Source organism: Alternaria novae-zelandiae, assembly GCF_023758075.1.
Source record: "Alternaria novae-zelandiae strain BMP 2774 chromosome Unknown scaffold_2, whole genome shotgun sequence".
NCBI classification, from domain to species: domain Eukaryota; kingdom Fungi; phylum Ascomycota; class Dothideomycetes; order Pleosporales; family Pleosporaceae; genus Alternaria; species Alternaria novae-zelandiae.
This window is the reverse complement of record NW_026056962.1, coordinates 2,645,531-2,664,867: the sequence shown is the minus strand read 5'-3', so window position 1 is coordinate 2,664,867 and position 19,337 is coordinate 2,645,531. Positions and strand designations below refer to the sequence as shown.

The 19,337-nt window shown below is 51.6% G+C and overlaps 6 protein-coding genes across 6 annotated transcripts; 4 read left to right on the top strand and 2 right to left on the bottom strand.

Moving 5' to 3' along the window:
* Window positions 1-2,069: 2,069 nt before the first annotated feature.
* On the bottom strand, window positions 2,070-4,275 carry J4E88_001905 (uncharacterized protein; the record flags this gene model as incomplete). The annotated part of the gene is made up of 6 exons (XM_049395572.1): window positions 2,070-2,375; window positions 2,429-2,558; window positions 2,608-2,813; window positions 2,865-3,214; window positions 3,268-4,247; window positions 4,268-4,275. The coding sequence occupies 6 exons, from the start codon at window positions 4,273-4,275 to the stop codon at window positions 2,070-2,072; spliced, it is 1,980 nt and encodes a 659-aa protein (XP_049259436.1).
* Window positions 4,276-5,772: 1,497 nt separating this feature from the next.
* J4E88_001904 (uncharacterized protein) lies at window positions 5,773-6,382 on the top strand (the record flags this gene model as incomplete). Its single annotated transcript, XM_049395571.1, has 2 exons — window positions 5,773-6,000; window positions 6,050-6,382. 2 exons carry the CDS (start codon window positions 5,773-5,775, stop codon window positions 6,380-6,382), a joined length of 561 nt encoding a protein of 186 aa, XP_049259435.1.
* Window positions 6,383-9,518: 3,136 nt separating this feature from the next.
* RRP3 (ribosomal RNA processing protein) lies at window positions 9,519-11,165 on the bottom strand (the record flags this gene model as incomplete). The annotated part of the gene is made up of 2 exons (XM_049395570.1): window positions 9,519-10,420; window positions 10,478-11,165. The coding sequence occupies 2 exons, from the start codon at window positions 11,163-11,165 to the stop codon at window positions 9,519-9,521; spliced, it is 1,590 nt and encodes a 529-aa protein (XP_049259434.1).
* Window positions 11,166-11,451: 286 nt separating this feature from the next.
* J4E88_001902 (uncharacterized protein) lies at window positions 11,452-12,966 on the top strand (the record flags this gene model as incomplete). The annotated part of the gene is made up of 4 exons (XM_049395569.1): window positions 11,452-11,567; window positions 11,620-11,719; window positions 11,768-12,322; window positions 12,376-12,966. The coding sequence occupies 4 exons, from the start codon at window positions 11,452-11,454 to the stop codon at window positions 12,964-12,966; spliced, it is 1,362 nt and encodes a 453-aa protein (XP_049259433.1).
* Window positions 12,967-14,666: 1,700 nt separating this feature from the next.
* J4E88_001901 (uncharacterized protein) lies at window positions 14,667-15,611 on the top strand (the record flags this gene model as incomplete). The annotated part of the gene is made up of 1 exon (XM_049395568.1): window positions 14,667-15,611. One exon carries the CDS (start codon window positions 14,667-14,669, stop codon window positions 15,609-15,611), a length of 945 nt encoding a protein of 314 aa, XP_049259432.1.
* A 502-nt stretch (window positions 15,612-16,113) lies between these two features.
* J4E88_001900 (uncharacterized protein) lies at window positions 16,114-17,117 on the top strand (the record flags this gene model as incomplete). The annotated part of the gene is made up of 2 exons (XM_049395567.1): window positions 16,114-16,147; window positions 16,330-17,117. 2 exons carry the CDS (start codon window positions 16,114-16,116, stop codon window positions 17,115-17,117), a joined length of 822 nt encoding a protein of 273 aa, XP_049259431.1.
* Between the last annotated feature and the right edge of the window lie 2,220 nt (window positions 17,118-19,337).

The window sequence follows — 19,337 nt, the reverse complement described above, 5'->3', positions numbered from 1 at the left end:
CGTTGGTGCCGAATGAGTACTGGAGATATTGACCCCAGCCTTCTGTGCCGTTGTGGCCGCCATCTGGCGCGGTTGTGGAGTCGCCTGCGATCCAAATTGTTGGTACAGCTGCTCTCGTAGATGCGCCTGCATGTCTCTCGGAAAGGCTTTGGGGTAGCGCCGAGGCCGCAGTGCCGAAGCCCAGAAGATATGGTAATGATGTTTGGAACTTCATACCGGAAAGAAATACTCAAAACAACTGAGCAGCTGATTTGATATGGTCGAGATACTGGCTGGCGTTTACTTCGCACGATCGCGAGTGTTGCGCCAAGCGCTCAGTACTTATACCGACACTTCCACAACGCCACCGGAAGATATCATCTCTCCAATTTGTCGCAAGGGGTTTAGCAACGCCATCAGCAGGCTAGTCTCATCTCCGCAGTTCAAACACGTTAGAAGTTGCGGAAATAGCATCAAGGAATGACGCCGACGCGGAGTCCCCGCATCGTCCAGGGTCAACCCGCACTCGGCTATCGGGGCAGCAATTACCGAACAGTCCGAATCTTCCGTCGCTCGAAAGGATGGGATAAGAACGCGATGCGCGAAATGAAGACGCGTGGTGTTGATGCGTCTGCGATGCAAAAGATGCGCAAGGCGTGACCCGAAGACAAGGTATCTGACGTCACCGGTATATGCCGGCAAACGAGGGCGCGGAAAGTCCGGGCGTTGGTGCTGGTATAAAAGCAGATCTTCTGCCGCTGAGTGTCCTATCTACTAACTTCACTTTGCGCTATCCTGCATACCAAAAACATCATAGATGACCAGGATGACGAGTGGTGCGCCTCCCTTCGCCGTTCATGCTACCGAAAGCCACACTCAAACTGACCATGTCTTCCTGTCTCTTCATCTGCTCGAGTCCCGCTTGCAAGATCGGATATGCCAGCTACATTTGTACAAAAAGCGACTGAATATCGAACAATGTTCCTTGAAGACTGGTGCCTTTTGACTATAAAAGCTTCTGCTGTCTGGCTACCATCTGCCCCAATAAATACGCATATCATTATGGTTTCCTAAAGATCGAGTACGAGCCGCCATATGTCGGCATCCTGCCTGCCAGGCGTTTCCAAATACATCCATCATCGAAAAATAGAGCCGAACGTAACATGGTTCTGGGCCGAGTACATCAAAATGCACACGATAACACTACATGGCGGCAGGCTCGTTCGACTTGCCAGGTTACCTTCCAGCGTTCGTGGGCTGACGTTCGGTATAAAACGCCACCCTTTCTCTCCCCTGTCTTCTTCCCTCGACAATACGCATTCGCAGTTCTCTAAAATCAAGCGCTATCCAAGGCGATGTCTTTCGGCCACTTGTGGCTCGCACTACACAGCACGAAACATACATCCATTCATACGAATGACTTCGCAGCGGTCAAGAAACAACTACCGTACTTTTACATGCGGGATGAACTTTGAGATGTTTCAAAACTGTCTCATGATAAGCGCATGATACCGATGCGCAATATAAAAGCTTCTAATCGTTCGGCTTTGCCCTTTTCTTCACGACTTCAGTCGACCATTTCCATAAAATTTACAAAGCTTGAATACCATCATCGAAAGCCTATGCCCGCGCGACATCCAAAAAGATGGATGCTCTGTCGCCACGTGAGACGTGCGCTTATCCTCCTAAACTGTACAAATGTCTGCCGCTTCCTTCTCACTCCTCCAGACCATGGACTCCGGAGACCTGGGGCGGTTATACATACATACGACTGGGAGACGGATATGTCTCTGAGAATTGCGCCGATGCATTCTCTGTTACTCAATGTCGAAAGTCAGTGTGTGGGATCTGATGTGCTTCCTTGTTCCAAAAGTTGGTATTCACACAACCATGTCGCCAAGTCACGAATCCAAACCAGTATATGAGAGAAGAGCCCGTGTGTATTCGATAGGGCTGCAGACAGTGATAGCATTTCCTGATGAAACATCGTTCCCAACCATGCATGCAGAAGCGCAGCCCATGTCCCAAACGCCTCCTACGCCAGCAGAAGCAAACCCTCATATGCGCCATACTTCCATCTTCATCATCTTCTAAGTACAAGTAACGTCGCCAAGCCCGGACATCTCCCTCACAGCAGTCTCTACTTCACCCACACTCAGACCACTCTCAAATGTAGCAGTGAAAGAATCCCCGCCCGTATATTTGAACGCACGATCGCCGAACTTCCCCTTGAGCGAAGCTTCGTCGCCCCAACCAGATCCTGTGACCTCGAAGGACCCGCCGAAGCCCGTTTGGAGAACCTTGCAGGCCGCCGTGTTGGGGCGTGGTGCTGGTGCTTCTGGTGCTGGCTCGGGCTCGGTGTCTGGGGTGGGACGGTTGTGGACGTTGCAGATTTCCTGTGATGTTGTCAGTCCATGATCTACGTCGGGATGTATAGGAGGTGACGGACGTTCTTCAGATCTTCGTTCGTGACCTCGCCGTTCTCGACGATCGGGCGGCCTGGAACCGACTTCTCGGGTGTTGGAGCTCTCTTGGCGAAGAGGGAGCGCTTGGCTGCCGCATCGGGGAGGTCGCAAAGTCTGTGGCCGAGTTAGTTCGTGTTGATCTGGTGCAAGGAAGATACCGTACGTATTCTGGGCCAGGTTGTATGGCACTTTGAGGCTCTCCTTTTCGGGCTTCGGCGATACGGGATACGTGTCGCCTTCATTGAAAGGGTCATTGTTCCTGATTTCCGCATGGTCCAGAATGAATTTCTTCATGTCTGCTGGTACGCTGCCGTCGTTCCAGTTGCTGTTTAATGCAGGGATACTGAAATAGTATGCAGCAAGTCCGGCCTGTCACCGTTAGCATGTTCTGCTGAACTGAAGGTGATGACGGATACTCACAATCGCTGGGGCTGCGAGGGATGTTCCGTCGTCCGTAACGGTGGAGTCATCTGCTTCATCATGCTTTGCAGCAACGACGCCGACTGCGCCTGCGTAAATGTCGACCTGGCCACCTTGGCCGGTTCCTTGAATCGTTTTCGCATAGTATTTACCAGCATTGTCCACGCCGCCCACGGTTATCATGCTGAATCTGTCATCGGTGCCAAAGGCTTGCGGTATGATGGCATCCAGAGTGCGAATTCTCCCATCATTACCTGCAGCAACAACAAGGGTGACGTCTTGGTCCTTGCACTTCTGAAGTACCAGCTCCAATACCGCAATCTTACCAGGATGTAGTTCTTTGGTCCAGCCTCAACTGTTGTTAGCGTGGTCTAGGATGAAGTCCGTGGAAGGCGACACTTACCATAGGATAGGTTGATGATATACCTTGCGTTAGGGTCGGGATTTTTAAGCCGTTGTTGCCCAATGTCCTTCAACGTCCATGCGAAGGCATACTCTAGCGCTGAGTCCGTGACGCCGCGTGGTATAAGATCAGGTTGGTCAGGTTTCCTAGGGTTTTTGGCCCAGTTTACCATCTTCACAACGACAAGATTTGCTTTCGAAGCCACGCCACTGACGTATCCAGCCGCAATACTTGCAACCTGAGTGCCGTGACCAGTGACATCTGTCATATCCTCTAGGCCTTTTTGATCGTCCGTGAGGTCAATACCAGCGAATGTGTATCGGTTGGCAACAGTAAAGTCTCGAACCTCGCGCTCCGAAGCATCGAATTCTTGGTGGCTCTTACGATAACCACTATCGAGGACGTAGATCGTTTGACCTTTTCCGAGTGAAGGCTCGAACACATAGTTCGGTAGCTGTGTGGGGTCATTTCTCTGGTTCCTGGCTGATAGCAACTTGAGATGAGCTGCACTCTCATCCCTCTGGTTGAGTGCCTGAGCTTTGACATGGAGTGAACTTGGAAGTAGTGAACTCGAATCTTCCTGCGGAGGGATGACGCGCAGCTCACCATCGTCTTCAGTAATTCGCTCGATGAATCTTATGATAGGATCCTGGCGGACAATAGCGGCCTCGGCGTCAGTAAGATTCAGATATTGGCAAGAAACCCAGTCGAGTTCATCGAAAGCGATTATGTCGCCTTCCTTGTCACCAAGCGGCGGCTTCTTGGCCCACTCTTCGTATTGGGCTCTGTTGATGCCGTCAATGGTGCTGAGGAGATAGGCTCTGGGAATATCTTCCTCTCTCTTGACGCGCTTCGTAGTCTCCACGGTCTCTGCTGGAGAGGCGTCATTTGAATCCGGATGGCATGTATCTCTCTTGGTTCCCTTGTTGTCTGAGGTGGCGCATGATGATTTCACCACGGGGTTGGCCGAATCAATGGGGCTGGTTGATCCAGTTCCCACTTCGTCATTGATAGCCATCCTGTGATGGAGGGAGACGGCAGGCCCAGTTGTAACCGCTCCAACAGTGATGTGTGTGAGGAAGACTGCGATTGCTCCCAGAACAACGCGCGAGATGTGAACCATGTCGGGAGCCTTGGCGAAGCGGGGAAGTTCACAGCGAATCGGATAAAGAGGTGCTCAATTGCCGCGAACAGCCAATCGAAGAAGCAGTATTCTGGTGGATGCGAAAATCGTAATGTGTACAAGATGGTATGAGTGTAGTCGTTGCTGAATGTGCGTGTATGGTCTCGCTTTTGGAGCGTCATGCCTTCTTCATATATTCAAACACATGAACAGAAATAGACCACTCACCTTGACCAGCCCACAATAACAGACGGAATGACTCCATGCCGACGAGGAAACAGTACTGTTCGGATGCCTGACGCCTCCCTCAGGTCTAAAATTGCCAGCCTGTTTTGAGGCCGAGCGGCGTAAGGCACATTCGATGTACTTTATCTTTGGATCAGAACAACGTACCGGTTCTACGGCACGGGAATTCGTATGGCAGCTGCATAGGACGACTGAACGATAATTTTGTGTTGAACAAGTTCCGTCTCGATCAACGTGAGCCATGCTCAACGGGTTAAAGAGAGGTCCCGCATCTTGAAGCCATATTGTCCAGATCATGTGAATTCGACGAGATAGACAAACGATCTGCATAGCGATGTCGCTTAGGCGTATGTTCGCCTCGCCGTCCAGTATCAGGTATTTGCGTTCGCTGATGTCAGCGACACATGTCAGGTAACGCACATGAATAGTATCAGCGTCTCGCGAAGGCAGAACCTGTTGGAACCTGAGTGTTGTTTCAACTCCATGTATGGGGGCTGCAATGATGACGTGAGTGTTTGCGATAGTCTTAGAAATCGCAATGTTCTCTCCTTCTCTTTCTCGTACTTCGTGCCGCGTAGCCATAGCCTATTACACGCGTCGCACATGTGTCGCGAGTTGTTAGGTCTCTCGATGAATGGCTCCACGCTGATAATATAGGCTGAAGGCTGTCGTGAGCCCGATAGAGGTTGCCGTAAGGAAGGCAGGGCCGGCATCGTGCCCTCCGAAGCAAGTGAACACGTGTACTTCTCGCGCCGCATCACTCTGGGGCCCTTAAAAGACATGCCTAGGTCGCTGCGACATATATCACGCGTGAAAACGCGTCGGAAGCTGAGCGTGTCGAGAAAGTAGGAGCGCGACCCGACGCGGCTCTGCGGAAGATCGATGATGGCGGGGAATTAGCGCAACAATGCGGAGCCTCCGCCTGCCGGCAGAGCCACATTTATGAAAAGCTCTGCCAACGGATGACATCGGCGATCTAGATTTTGGCCATGGCATCTCAACACGTTGTCGGAGATATATCCTTCTGCATCAGCCACTATTTTGCGAGCAGAAAAGGAATTACTTGACGCCTGCTACCACGTACCTTGATCGCACATCTACACCACTTTAACCACCGCAACAAAAAAACTCTCAAGATGGCGACAGACGATATCCAGATCCCGCAACACGTGGGCCTCTCAGAAGCACCCCGCGATGTCGAAGCCATCAAGAAGCAAGAAAAGGCCGCTCTGCTGCCACACTGGGATTCCGGCATCGCATTCAAGCTCGGTTACAACCTCCGTACGCGCCTGCTTACCTTTGAGCGACCGGCTGTTGTAGATATTTCTACCATCAGCACGCCAGGTCATGTGCTTTTCCATGCCGTGAGTACCATGATCGACGCGTATAATTGCTTTTGCTGATATGAAGCAGGTAACCCATTCCGGCACAGCCCTAGACAACGACTTCTGGGTCAGCCGCAAACGCGCAGCCGTCATCCGCTTCAACGCAAGCACATGGCGTCTGCAGAACCAATTTGAGGGCGATGAGGAGAAGTTCAAGGCCAAGATGGGGCTCGGCGAGACGGCGAAAGATTACGCGATCCATGGTGGTGGCGTGCCGATTTACATCAAGAACTGTGATGGGCCGGTTGCGGTGGTCGTGGTGAGTGGGTTGAAGCAGTGGGATGACCATCAAGTTGTGATTGAGGAATTGGGTAAGCTTTGTGAGGAGATGGAGAAGGGTACTGCGGGTACGCCGATCTAGGAGGGGGAAGGGGTATATAAGTGTCGTTGATATGGATTGTATGTTCCTTCTATCATCTACTCAATTACACCATTTCCCAAAATCAAACCTCAAAAGGTCATGGGTGCAAAAATACTGAACCTTCAAGGCCATGTGGCTGTTGTGCCCCGCCGAGGACTCATTCTTTCCAACATCCATTCTTCGCAGTCAATATTCGCGGCGTCGGACTTCCAGGACAAAAGCATGGAAACCAAAAACCTAGGTCACAATTTCGACGTCACTCTTCGCACAGTCAAAACTCTAACATCCCGACACATGTGGCAATCCTAACTTCCAAAGTCTCCAAAACCCCACGCTAATCCTCGCGTGGTCTTGCCCCTTTGCCGCTGCCAAACGTTACTTCCATCTCCCTCGGTGCGCGCGTCGACAAATCCGATTTTCTTCCAACTATCTAAAACTTCATGGAAGTTCACCCATGCGAGTGCATAGGCTTCTCGAAAACAACAGATCGCGTACATCATGTTTTTTGGCATTAAAACGCTTCACTCACTCAGAAAGACGCGTCAAACTGTTGCATGTGTCTCGGCGGATGGACCAGATTTCTCGCACTGTAGCGCCGGGCCAGATATAAAAGTTCGCCCAGTCACCCGGCTTCCTTCCCCTCATCATCCACTCTTTTGCATAAGGATCCCAAAACGAACCATCAAGTCCCGCATGGAATTCCTGCGCTTCTCTCCAAAAGGTTACATTGTTTGGGGCATGTGCAGATTTCCAATCTCTTTTCCGGCTATTTCAGAGCTTCATCGAGACAAACAATTCTTTCCATCATCTACTCAAAACCTCCGATTACCAAAACCAACTACAAGAGAAGTCATGGATACCAAAACACGAGAAGCGACGCTCCATGTGTTTCCTGTTCTCCGCGGCGGTCTTACTCATCAAAACGAACAACGACTTGGTAGATGCCCAGGTGTGCTGTGCTGGCGGCTGAGGGAACAACAAGTCAGTCAGACATGCGGCGCACCATAACGGTATGAAACTATCTACTATCTCAAAATGTCTTATCAACATTCACAAGATCCAAAAAGTAGCTAGACCTTGAAATGTTTGTTCCCTGCCAGCAAAGTTCCGAGACTATCTACCGCGTTTGCATGGCCATCCGTTCCTAACCTTCTTCTTCTACTTCCGTCTTCCTCGCCGTCAGCGTTGAAACAATCATCGCTCTTCTATATGTTCAAAACCTAGAAGCATGTGGAAAATGCGAATGCATAGTCTTTCCAAAAGAATGAACAAGCTTGACATGACTTCTGTCGTCTGCAAGTTGCTCGATTTCAAAAACGTTAAGGGGCTCGGCATGTCTCTCGGCACGTTCACTGAAGTTACCACAGCCATGCCACGACCCAGTGCGGCGACGTATATTTAAAATACCCCTCAGTCTTTTCTTCCTCTTCCACTTCATTATCCACACACTCAGGTTTGAGTGTTTAAAATAATCAAGTCGAGAAAATGATGGTTGTCTCTGTTCTTTTCCAAAAGGCCATTCACTGCCAAGCATGGCTGCTTTCCCGCACTCCGCGCGTTTATTCCAAAAACCTCAATCAGTCCACCGCACTAAAAAGTCGCAACAACATCACGCATGATCGGGAAAAGCCGCCGAACAGAACGATGTGGGCTCCAAAATTTGCTCTGTAGAGAATTCATGATCCAGTCTACGTTTTGAGATCTCTACTAAAAGCAGCGAATTTGAGCTGCATGTGGGCGACTTCGGCGTCGGTGTAAAAATTTCATCCTGCACAAAATTCTTGCTCTCAACCTTATGTGTGGTGTTCAAAGTACTATCCAAAATTCACCATGAGATTTTCATGGCTCTGCCGAGCTTGGGGGATTTGTTTGTGCTACACAACCTTCTTCCCGTGCGATTGAGTTCGTGCGACAAACGGAATTGCAGAATGTATTTGTACTGTTGACGGGCGATGTGCATGATGCAAGATTATGATGTATGCTGCACCACACATGGAAGCTGGAATGGAGGCTTTTGGTGTATGAAAGGGTGTTGTTTCAGATTGTAGCCACAAACACATTGCCGAGATCGATAGCTAAACCGCACCGAGAGGCGGCGCCATGCGCGAAAGATCGTCGTCTTTCCTGAAGGAGACATGGCTCTCTTCCCGAGCAATTTTGGAAACATGAGCAGATGATCACCTCATTTTGGTAATTGATCGAGAAGATGTTGGAATTGAGGAACGACAAAGCATGGACGAGACAGAACAGCTTATATAGCCATCCACAGTCACGAGCTTTCAAAGTCGCATCCTTCGATTCTCTCTACTTTTTCAGCAAGTCTCAACTCAAACATTCGGATATCGTATACTATGTGGAGAACGAAAGAATCTTTTGATGGTGAAGTATGAGCCTGAAGGTACCGACAGGCGGAGTCATAGTCGGTGTCTTGCTCGGTTTTGCGGAGAACATAGCGCGAGGGACTCGGGTTTTGAAGTCATGACCCGAATCATCCTCTTTTTCGAAAGAGGAGAGAAGATTTAGGAGTGTAGGAGGAAGAGAAAAGAGTCGGTTGCGAGGTGCCTTTTATACCATGCACAGTGGCGGGGTTTCGAAGGTGCATGAGTGATGGTTCATGGTACTCATGTGAATCTCGTTTGAGATGCTTGGATGATATGTATGATGTTGAACGTGGAATATCTTTGGAAATGTAAAGTGATGGAGTTATGGGAGCAGCAAGTAGCGCCATAAGGGTAGTGTGCGACGCGTTTTGGAAGAGAACATAATCAGCCGACCACAAGGTTTGGAACCATGGTCATTTCGATCTTTATTTTTGGAAAGTAAGGAAAAGGTTTTGGATGTAAGAAAGACAAGAGAAGAGAGCTCGAAAGACGCCTTTTATACCCTCCACACTACCCGCTAGGCCCATCAAAGTTTTCCAAGATAAAGCGATGTGTTCATATATCATATTCGATGCTCGCATAATCCATCATAACCTCCCCACCACCCCATCCAAAACACAAGCAGCACAAACTTTTCGGTCCTGACCAAGGGTGCCATCTTCTCCAAGACATGGTCGGGGATCAAGCAACTCGTAGGGTATACGCGAAAAGATCAAAACGCCAAAACCGACAGCCCGTATCTAGGGACAACACATCTAACCCTCCTCCGTGTCCATCGTATCACGACCTCTACCCCTGCCTCCGCCACGACCTCCTCTCGATCCACCTCGTCCACCGCGTCCACCCCTGCTACCTCTTTGCTCGTGGTAGTCTTTCATCTCACGAACAGCTATCCTTTGCGCATCTCCAACGCGCTCGGCGTAGACCATCGCTTCATCCTTGTTGATGGCCTCCTCAGGGATCTTCTTGCCAAGCGCGTTCTCAATTCTTAGCCAGATCTCAAGATCGTACTGTGTAACAAACGATACCGCCTTACCCGACTTTCCCGCTCTTGCCGTACGACCAACACGATGGACATATGTCTGAGAATCGCTCGGCAGGTCAAAGTTGACAACGAGGTCAACGGCGGGGATATCGAGACCACGGGCTGCGACGTCGGTGGCGACGAGGATGTCGCGGCTCTTTGACTTGAACTTGTTGAGGGCACCGAGACGGGCGGACTGGCCTAGTTGGCCGTGTAGTGGGATGGCGCCGAAGCCGAGGGTGCGGAGCAGGATGGAGATACGTTGTGTTTCGTTGACTGTGCGCGTGAAGATGATGGTGGGGTGGCCAATGTTGTCGTTGAGGAGATGGATGAGGTAGAGGTCCTTCCATTTGAATGGGAGGAAGATGTAGCGCTGGAGTAGGGTCGAGACGACTTGGTGCGAGGAGCTGCTGATGCTCACACGGACTGGGTTTTGTAAGGCGGCGCGTTGAAGACTCTCGACCTTGGAGGACATGGTCGCAGAGAATAGGTATGTGTGTCGTCCTTCTCGGGGAAGTACCTTCAGGATCTTGTCTAGCACGGGGCCAAAATCGAGGTCGAGCAGGCGATCGGCTTCGTCGAGGACCATGTACTTCAGATGCTTCAGACTGAAGCCCTTCGTATTTTCAAGATCTACGTGATGTGGTCAGTATGGGTGTCACCTATAGTTCGTATATGTGCGTGACTCACGGTCAAGCAAGCGTCCAGGTGTCGCTACTACGACGTGCGGTTTCTTGGACAGCGAGATGGCCTGTGGTACCATATCCATTCCTCCTACCAACGTCGCGCACTTGACGTTGATAATGCTACCCAGAGCATCCACCTGTTGTGCGATTTGATAGGCCAACTCTCGTGTTGGGGCCAGAATCAGACCAAACAGCGGCTGTGGCTTCTCCAGTAGCGACTGAAGGATAGGTAGGACGAATGCCGCCGTCTTTCCAGAACCCGTCTCGGCCAATCCGATAACATCCCTACCCTGAAGGGCCAGAGGTATAGCTTGTTCCTGGATAGGCGTCGGGTGTACGTATTTCAAGTTTTCGACTGCATCGCAGAGCTCTTCGCGCACGCCTAGATCGGCGAAGGTCTTCTTCGGTTCGTTCGCGGCGGGTTGCGCTTCTTCGCTCGTTGCGTCGGCGGCGGTAGAGGGCCCTGCTTCGTCTTTTGAACTGCTGTCGTCTACTACATCTTGTGCTTCTTCGGCATCCGTGGAGTCTCTCTCTTCGGCGTCATCGTCATCGCCGGACTCGGATTCTGGTGGTGGTGCAGGCTTCTTCTGGACTTTCTTCGCAGGTGCATTCGATGGTCGCACCTTCTTCGACGACGCACCAGCGGCGGTGGCCGCGTCTGCGTGAAGCTTTCTTTTCGTGACTCCAGGCATGATGTTGTTGGGATTGTCGAATCTGGAAAAGTTGTGCGACAGAATCATGGTACCGCGGTTCCCAACCAAAGAAACCGCGAAATCTTGGCGGACCCACCTAAAAGTTCGAAAGCCGCAGCTCTAGTTTGCGACTGCATGCGACGAACTCGTTCACTCAACAACACCACAACGCCCTCCTCTGGCTTACTCGAGTAGAGATCACGATCGCAGCGCACGAATTATACGCTTAGTCATCTGCAATACCCGTCAATACTTCAACTTGGTCAGACACAACTGAGTTTTCGCAATGGCTCGTGGAAAAGGAACCGCGAGGAAGAAGCAGTCGGTACGCGATAAGGAGCTTTCCAAGAAGCCGATAGCAGGAACGCCCAAATCTATGGTCATTCGTATTGGCGCGCAGGAGTGAGTGTGGTCAACTCGAGTAACATCCGACTCATCTGCTAACAACATCTAGAGTAGGAAGATCTGTGTCAGATCTCGTAAACGATGTGCGCCACTGCCTGGAGCCCGATACCGCTATTCGGCTGAAGGAGCGAAGGGCGAATAAGCTCAAGGTATGGCATATATATTTACCGGCATGATCTGGGCTAACAGCCTCAAAGGACTTCCTTGTCATGTGCGGACCGCTCGGTGTCAGCCATCTTCTCCTCTTCTCCCGCTCAGAAGTCGGAAACGTCAACCTCAGACTATGCCGCGTCCCCCGCGGACCTACCCTCCATTTCCGAGTCGAAAACTACAGTCTCTGCAAAGACATTCTCAAGTCAATGAGACGCCCACGGGCTGGCGCAAACGACTTCCTAGTTGCGCCTCTGCTGGTGATGAACAACTTCCTTACCAGCGATGCGGAAAGAGAACGACTCGGCGACAAGGCACCTCCTAAGCATCTCGAGAAGCTTGTGACAGACATGTTCCAGGGCTTGTTCCCGCCCATCCAACCACACACTACCCCTCTACACTCGATCAAGCGCGTCCTCCTGCTCAACCGTGAGCCTCCCTCAGAGGAGAATGGCTCTGTTACAATCAGCCTGCGACATTACGCAATCACAACGAAGGTCACAGGCGTACCGAAAGCCATCCGCCGGTTATACGCAGCTGAGAAGCTCATTGGCAGCAAAGAGAAGAAGAAGAGCGCACTTCCCAACCTGGGCAAGCTCGAGGTAAGCAGTAACTTCCCGAAATGCATTTAGAATATCCACTAATTCACCTCCAGGACGTCGCAGACTACATGCTCGACCCCTCAGCCGCCGGCTACACATCCGCCTCGGACACGGAACAAGACACCGACGCCGAAGTCGAAGTCGCGCAACCCGTCCGCCAAAAAGTCCTCTCCCGCAAAGAAAAAGAAAAGCTAAAAGCCGGCGACGAAACCTCGCACGCCCGCGCCCGCGGCTCAAAACCCCGCGTCGAGAAGCGCGCCGTCAAGCTCGTTGAACTGGGCCCGCGCATGAAGCTGCGCCTCACAAAAGTCGAAGAAGATGTCTGCGGCGGCAAGATCATGTGGCATGAGTACATCAAGAAGAGCAAGAAGGAGGAGCAGGAGTTGGAGAAGAAGTGGACACAGAGGAATAAGGAGAAGGAGGAGAGGAGACGTGTTCAGAAGGAGAATGTGGAGAAGAAGCGGAAGGAGAGGGCTGCTGCTAGGGGGGAGACTGGGGAGGGTGAGGGAGAAGGCGAAGAGGATGAGGAGATGGATGATGATCTTTTGGATGCGTATGACATGGATGATGATGTTTGGCAGGATGCTGCTGATGCTGGGGAGGAAGAGGATGAAGATGAGGACGAGGAGATGGAGGATGAGTGATGTGGTCTGATAGAAAAGTCTTAATGATACCCTGAATGTTCAACGCTTCATCCTGAAATTCAACCAATCTATGCTTCAGTCCCAAGGCACATGCAATACAACCGGGTATCAAATCTCACACAATTCTCTCAAGTCCCCCTCATCCCTTCATCTTCTTAATCAAAACCCTCTCCCCATCCGCACTCAACTCCCACCCCACACCCTCCTGCACCAACTCCTCCCAGCTCCTCTCCGCACACCTCTCCACAAACGTCCTATCCGCACTCAAATACGCTCTACCCAAACACTTCAACGCATGCACCCTAACCCCTCCATCCGCCCACTCCATAACCCTCCTCTGATACCCATCCACACTCCTCCTCACCCGCCAAAACCCCACATAGTCATCCGCGACTAGACACCGCAACACCTTCTCCACCCTCCAATCTTTGTATCCATACCGTAGTTTCGTGGCGCGCGCGCCGGAGTAATCGGATTGCCGACACGCTTGGTCGAGGATCAATAGGCCGACGACTTCATGGAGGGTGGATGGGGATAAGGGGTTTACGGGATGGATTTTCCCGAGGAGGGAGAGCAGAGAGGGGAGGTAGGACGACCAGTCGTGGCAGAGGATGCTGACGTGGATGGCGAAGGTGTAAGCGCGTAGGGCGAAGGCGTCGGTGCGGGAGGACGCGGTTATGGCTTCTCGTAGCTTGCGCAGGGAGGCGAGGACGGTGGAGAGTTCTTGGATGGAGGGCGTGAAGGCTTTTTGCGGTATGGGTTGGTGGTGTGGTGTGTTTGTGGATGTTGAGGCGAGGGGTGGACGGGTGGTGGGTTGTTGACGGGCTTCTGGTGGTGCGTGTTTGGAGAGGGAGAGCGAGGAGAAGGAGGATGTGAGTTTGGAATTGGTGGTTGGCGCTGTCGTTGACTTGGTCGTGGTGGTCGTGTCGGGAGGCGGGATACTGACGGAGATGAAGAGGCGGTCTAGTTCGTCGCGGTTGAGGGCGCAGAGTTTCATGTAGCGTTCTATTATGCGGTTGAAGTAGATTTCTTGTGTTTTGAAGTCGTTCAGCCTGGGGGGTTAGCCATTGTGAGCGGACGTATGAGAGAAGAGATATCTACCGTGTCTCTCCTTTGGAAGGGAGTCCGTATGTCTCCAGGACATCTTCGCGGACTGGCTTGAGGCGGTTCCAGGCACCTGAGGCGGCGCGACGGCTGCTGGGTCGGCCTGGGTCTGAGGACTTCATTGCGCTGGTGGTGGGGTCGGGCGTTCTGGTGTGGAGCGCAGGAGGTCAAGTTATGTCAAAGACTCTAAAAACCATGGCTGTATATCATCTAGCGTATTTACGACACATGGTGTGCGGTAGTGAATGCAATCGCGTTGGAGGCGAGGAAGGTGGGATGGAGGGGCAGTGCCCGAGCTCGACGCGTCGGGCATGCCCTGTCTCGTGACAACAGCGAGACCACCTGGACATTGACGATATTGCCCATAAGGAGCGACTGAGCGGTTACAGTCATTGCTTTGCGTCTGAAGCGACGTGTTGTCCTCGCAAGCCTCACCCAACGCGGCATAGTCTACCTAGCTCGCATGTAGTCCCTGAAGCCATTCGCGCATTCTCCGAGGCCGCTTCGTGACATGTGAACTCCCAGCGAATTCTCATATATTCCGGTTCCCTCCATTTCAGTCCTCAATCGAAGTAGATTTATCGATTAATTCCAAAATGGAAGCAGCCAAGGAAGCAACTTCAAAAGCCGCGCAAACCGGGAAAGAGCTGGAGCAAAAGGTTGAAGAAAAGTTGATACTATTGTGGGACGAACTCTCGCCATGGCAGCAAGACAATCACTACATCCAATCAGGATACCGCGCTCAATCCAACTCATTTGTCAAGTCCTGGAAGAGCCTCGGATATCTACACAACGAAACCGTCAACATCTACACCCACCTCATCGGAGCTGTGATGGCTGCCGTCTCCTCCGTCGCACTCTACAACACATTGGCCCCTCGCTATGATACAGCTACTCAAGAAGACGTCTGGGCCTTCAGCTGCTACTTTGCAGGAGCTGTAGCATGCCTGGGCATGAGCGCGACATATCATACGATACAGAACCATTCACACGAAGTCGCTGTTTGGGGAAACAAACTCGACTATCTGGGAATCGTCTTCTTGATTTGGGGAAGCTTCGTACCCATCGTATACTACGCCTTTGCCAGCGAACCAGAACTGCGAAAAACATACTGGACGATGATCACGACGCTGGCAGCTGGCACATCTGTTGCAGCAACACACCCCAAGTTCCGCACTCCGGCATTGCGACCCTTCCGAGCGCTCATGTTCGTGCTCATGGGACTTTCCGCTGTCTTCCCTGTACTTCATGGCGTTCAACTGTACGGTGTGGAACATCTGCGCAAGAGCATTGGCTTGGATTGGGTCCTCTTACAGGGCGCGCTGTATATTGCTGGCGCGGCTATCTATGCTGCGAGGGTCCCCGAGAAGTGGAGCCCTGGGAGGTACGATATCTGGGGCTCAAGCCATCAGATCTTTCACGTCTTGGTTGTTCTTGCGGCAGCTAGTCATCTCGTGGCTTTGGTTACGGCGTTTGATTACGCACATACGCACGGGATGGACAAGGTGATAGATGGTATTGGAGGCAAAATTTGGACATGAATACACGATGGTATAGCAAAGCGCAGTCAACTAAAATGCTTACCACCTTCAATGACCGCTTCAAAGGCGTAGTCCAGCCCTTGTCGAGACCCTATTTAGAATGCCATGCCGTGAAGGAAGCGATCGACAAGGATGTATTTCGAGAACGTGCACAGACCAGCCGATGACGCCGTGGCTCGATCGCCAGCCACCTTCCCCATAGATTGCACAGATTGGCGTTTGTGGGTCAGGGCAGCCAATCACGCCTCAGCACCGCAGCTTCCGATCTTCGAGAGCTCTTTCCCAGCACTCAGGTTCCCGGCTTCCATTCTTCTTTCCTCTTCTACACCGCCCGTCGCGTCTCTTCCCACTACTTGCGCATCATTTCTACGCATCAACGCATCCATTGCACCTTTACGCGCGTCAATTGCTGTTCCGCCCCGCTTTCGCGACTTTACACGCGGTTTTGCGCACCATAACGTCATCTCTTACCACCTGCCACGGCTAAGCTACGTTACACACAATGACCGACACTGAGATTCAGCAAGGAGATAAGGGTACGTGCCTCTCAATTCTCAATTCGAGACCCCTTCAGCCGTTCAGTGGCTGCGCATCGCGAGGTTCCGCCAGGCGCATTGCGCTCAGTGGCGCGTATCGATTGCCCATCCGCGCGCGTCTTCCTTGCCGCGATCGGTATAATCGCATCAGTCTCAGGAACTCACTGCTAACGTTTGGGCAGTCTCATGGAACTGGGGCTCCGGACAGCCCGGTGGCACCGCTGCCGAGGTCAAGGACCAAGGCGAGATTGCCATTGAATCCAAGAAAGGCAACACCATCAAGAAGAACGCCTCGCCCGACAACCCCGCTGTGCACGTCGAGCGCTCTGGCAACGATGTCGTGAAGCGCGCTTCCGAACTCCAGATCGACGAGAAGGCCGAGGGCGCTAACGGCGACTCCAAGGAAGAGGACAAGTCGGCAGAGTCGGAGAAGAAGGATGACGACAAGTCGGCTGACTCAGATAAGAAGGAGGACGAGAAGACCTCTGAAGCCGAGAAGAAGGACGAGGAGATGAAGGACGCGCCTGACAGTGAGGAGAAGAAGGAAGAAGCCCAAACCAACGGCGAGTCCAAGGCTGAAGAGCCCAAGGAGGATTCGAAGGAAGAGTCAAAAGAAGAGGCCAAGGACGACGCGACAGAAGACAAGTCCGACGAAAAGGACGAGGAACCCCAGGCCGGCGACAAGCGCAAGGCTGACGAGGTAGCCGCGGACAAGACCAACGGTGCCGACGCTGACGCCGATGAGAAGCCCGCCGAGAAGAAGGCAAAGACCGACGAGGCTGACGACGATGAAGCCGAGGACAAGGACGAACCCGAGACAAAGCCTACCCCCAAGAAGGGCGGCCGTGCCAAAAAGGAGAAGAAGGAACCCGCAAAGAAGAAGGCACCCAAGAAGGCTGCCACTGCCGACGGCACACCACGCCGCAGCGGCAGGACCACCAAGAACACCGCATCAATGGCGGAAGACTAGATGCGCAACAACGATACGAAAGTCTCCTCACAGGTTCAAAATGCATATAGTCACGGATTGGCGACGCAAAGGATAACAATGAAACGACCATGGAAAATGGATACTCTGGGTGGAATGGAAAAAGGGATATGTATTCATCGGTGGCAGGCGCTCATAAGGGATGGATTTCGCACTCTCATTTCCTTTTTTTGAGGCTCTGGTTTTACTTCGGTATCGTTCGTCTGCTTTTCTGGGCTTGTATGTAACTGTATCATGGAATGAATCAACAAAGTTAACATGATTGTTTGATTCGCTTGATCAAATACTCGGCTCGCTTTTCTTGAGCGCAATGGTGTGCGATGTTAAGTGTTGAAAACGGTAGATGAAATGTCTCGAATAACAACATGATCCGTCTTATTGTAGAACGCTCCATGTCCTTGGTGGAACACAATAATGATAACACGACGTCGGCGTTCTGGTAATATATCATGGTTCTTATGATCTCACTCCTTTCTTCACGTTTCGTCACAGATTATACAGAGACGACGTCCGCATTGAAAAATATGCTGGCATTAAAAGGCATGACTATGAACTACTACTTGCTTCGCGCTGCGGCTTGAAATCTATGATGTACGTCAGCAACTTGCCCCAAACATAATGAAGCGACATGACGTGTATGTGTGATCTCTCATTCAGACAGGAAATACTCATTCAATAAAGGCCGTGAAACCTTCTCCGATCCGTCTTGAAACTTGTGATTTGTATTGTGTTCATCATTGCGAGATGGGGGTGTGGGGGGTGTAGGGAGAGAGAAGAGAGTGGTGGACTTACTTGGTTTAGAGGGTGAGCTGAAAGCTGAGGGTGGTTGGGTCTGCGGTTAGTTCTGGGATTGTGGCTGCGCTAGGTCGTGCAAGGCGTCCACAGCGTCTGATGTACAGTTCGCGATGTATAGGTCGCGCGCGAGACGTTCTTATTGAACAAGTCAGCAGATCATGTCGTGGCTGCGCCGGTGTGTTGTGGGCAGAAGACGGGTGAAGCTGCGAGAAGTTTTGAAGCGAGAAATCTTGGCGAGGCGCTGGGACCATTCCTTGTCCGTGCCTCCCCCGCCTTCCCTCGCAACACGACTCACTTCGCTCAAGCTGGTCCTGACTGCTGTCTCCTTGTCTTTCACTTTTGTGAACGTCAGGACTTAATGTCTCGTCACTTCTGATGTATTGCCCATGAAAAGGGCATACCTTCTCCCATTACGACCCGCACTCCGACAACCCAAGCACACATCTGCACATAGTGAGGGAACGCTTTTGTACAGTTGTATGCTTGCTCGATCAATTGCTCGTAACGTCTGCCAGCGAAAGCCAAGATGCGGCTTCTAGATGCACGCACTCTGGAGCTGAAGACCTTTGTCGACAAGATCCCACCATACGCTATTCTATCGCACTGCTGGGATACTGAAGAGGTGGTGTTCTCTGATCTTACTGATCTGGAGCAAGCGAAGAAGAAAAAGGGATTTGCAAAAATCAGAAAAACCTGTGAACTTGCTGTTGCTGATGGATTCGATTACGCGTGGATCGACACCTGTTGCATTGACAAGAGCAGCAGCGCTGAGCTTTCGGAAGCTATCAACAGTATGTTTGCATGGTACAGGAACTCAAAGCAATGTTACGCTTATCTCGCCGATGTGGAGCTCATAGGCGCGTTTGCGGAAGGCGAAGCGGCGAGGCATTTCAATACCTTCGCACTTAGCAAATGGTTCACCCGTGCTTGGACATTGCAAGAGTTACTGGCTCCTAGTAACTCACGAAGTGGTAGAGATGAGGGAATGAAGTTTTACTCTCGCGACTGGCAACTTCTTGGAAGTAAGGCCACCATTGGAGGGCAAATATCTGAGATCACAGGCATCCCTGTGGAGTATCTCGAGGGCCAGAGCTTGGAATCTGCGAGCATCAGTATGCGGATGTCGTGGGCCGCAGACAGACAAGCGACAAGATCCGAAGACATTGCTTACAGCCTACTTGGAATCTTCGATGTTAACATGCCATTGTTGTATGGCGAAGGGAGGACAAAGGCATTCAGAAGATTGCAGGAAGAGATTATGAAGATATCTGAGGACGAGACGCTCTTTGCATGGGAGACCTATTGGCCTATAGAAGTGTTGACCGCAGACGTACTCGCGACTCGTCCGGACGATTTCCAATCAACGCGAAATCTAAGACCGTTCGCTTCGGATGATCCTGTGCCTCC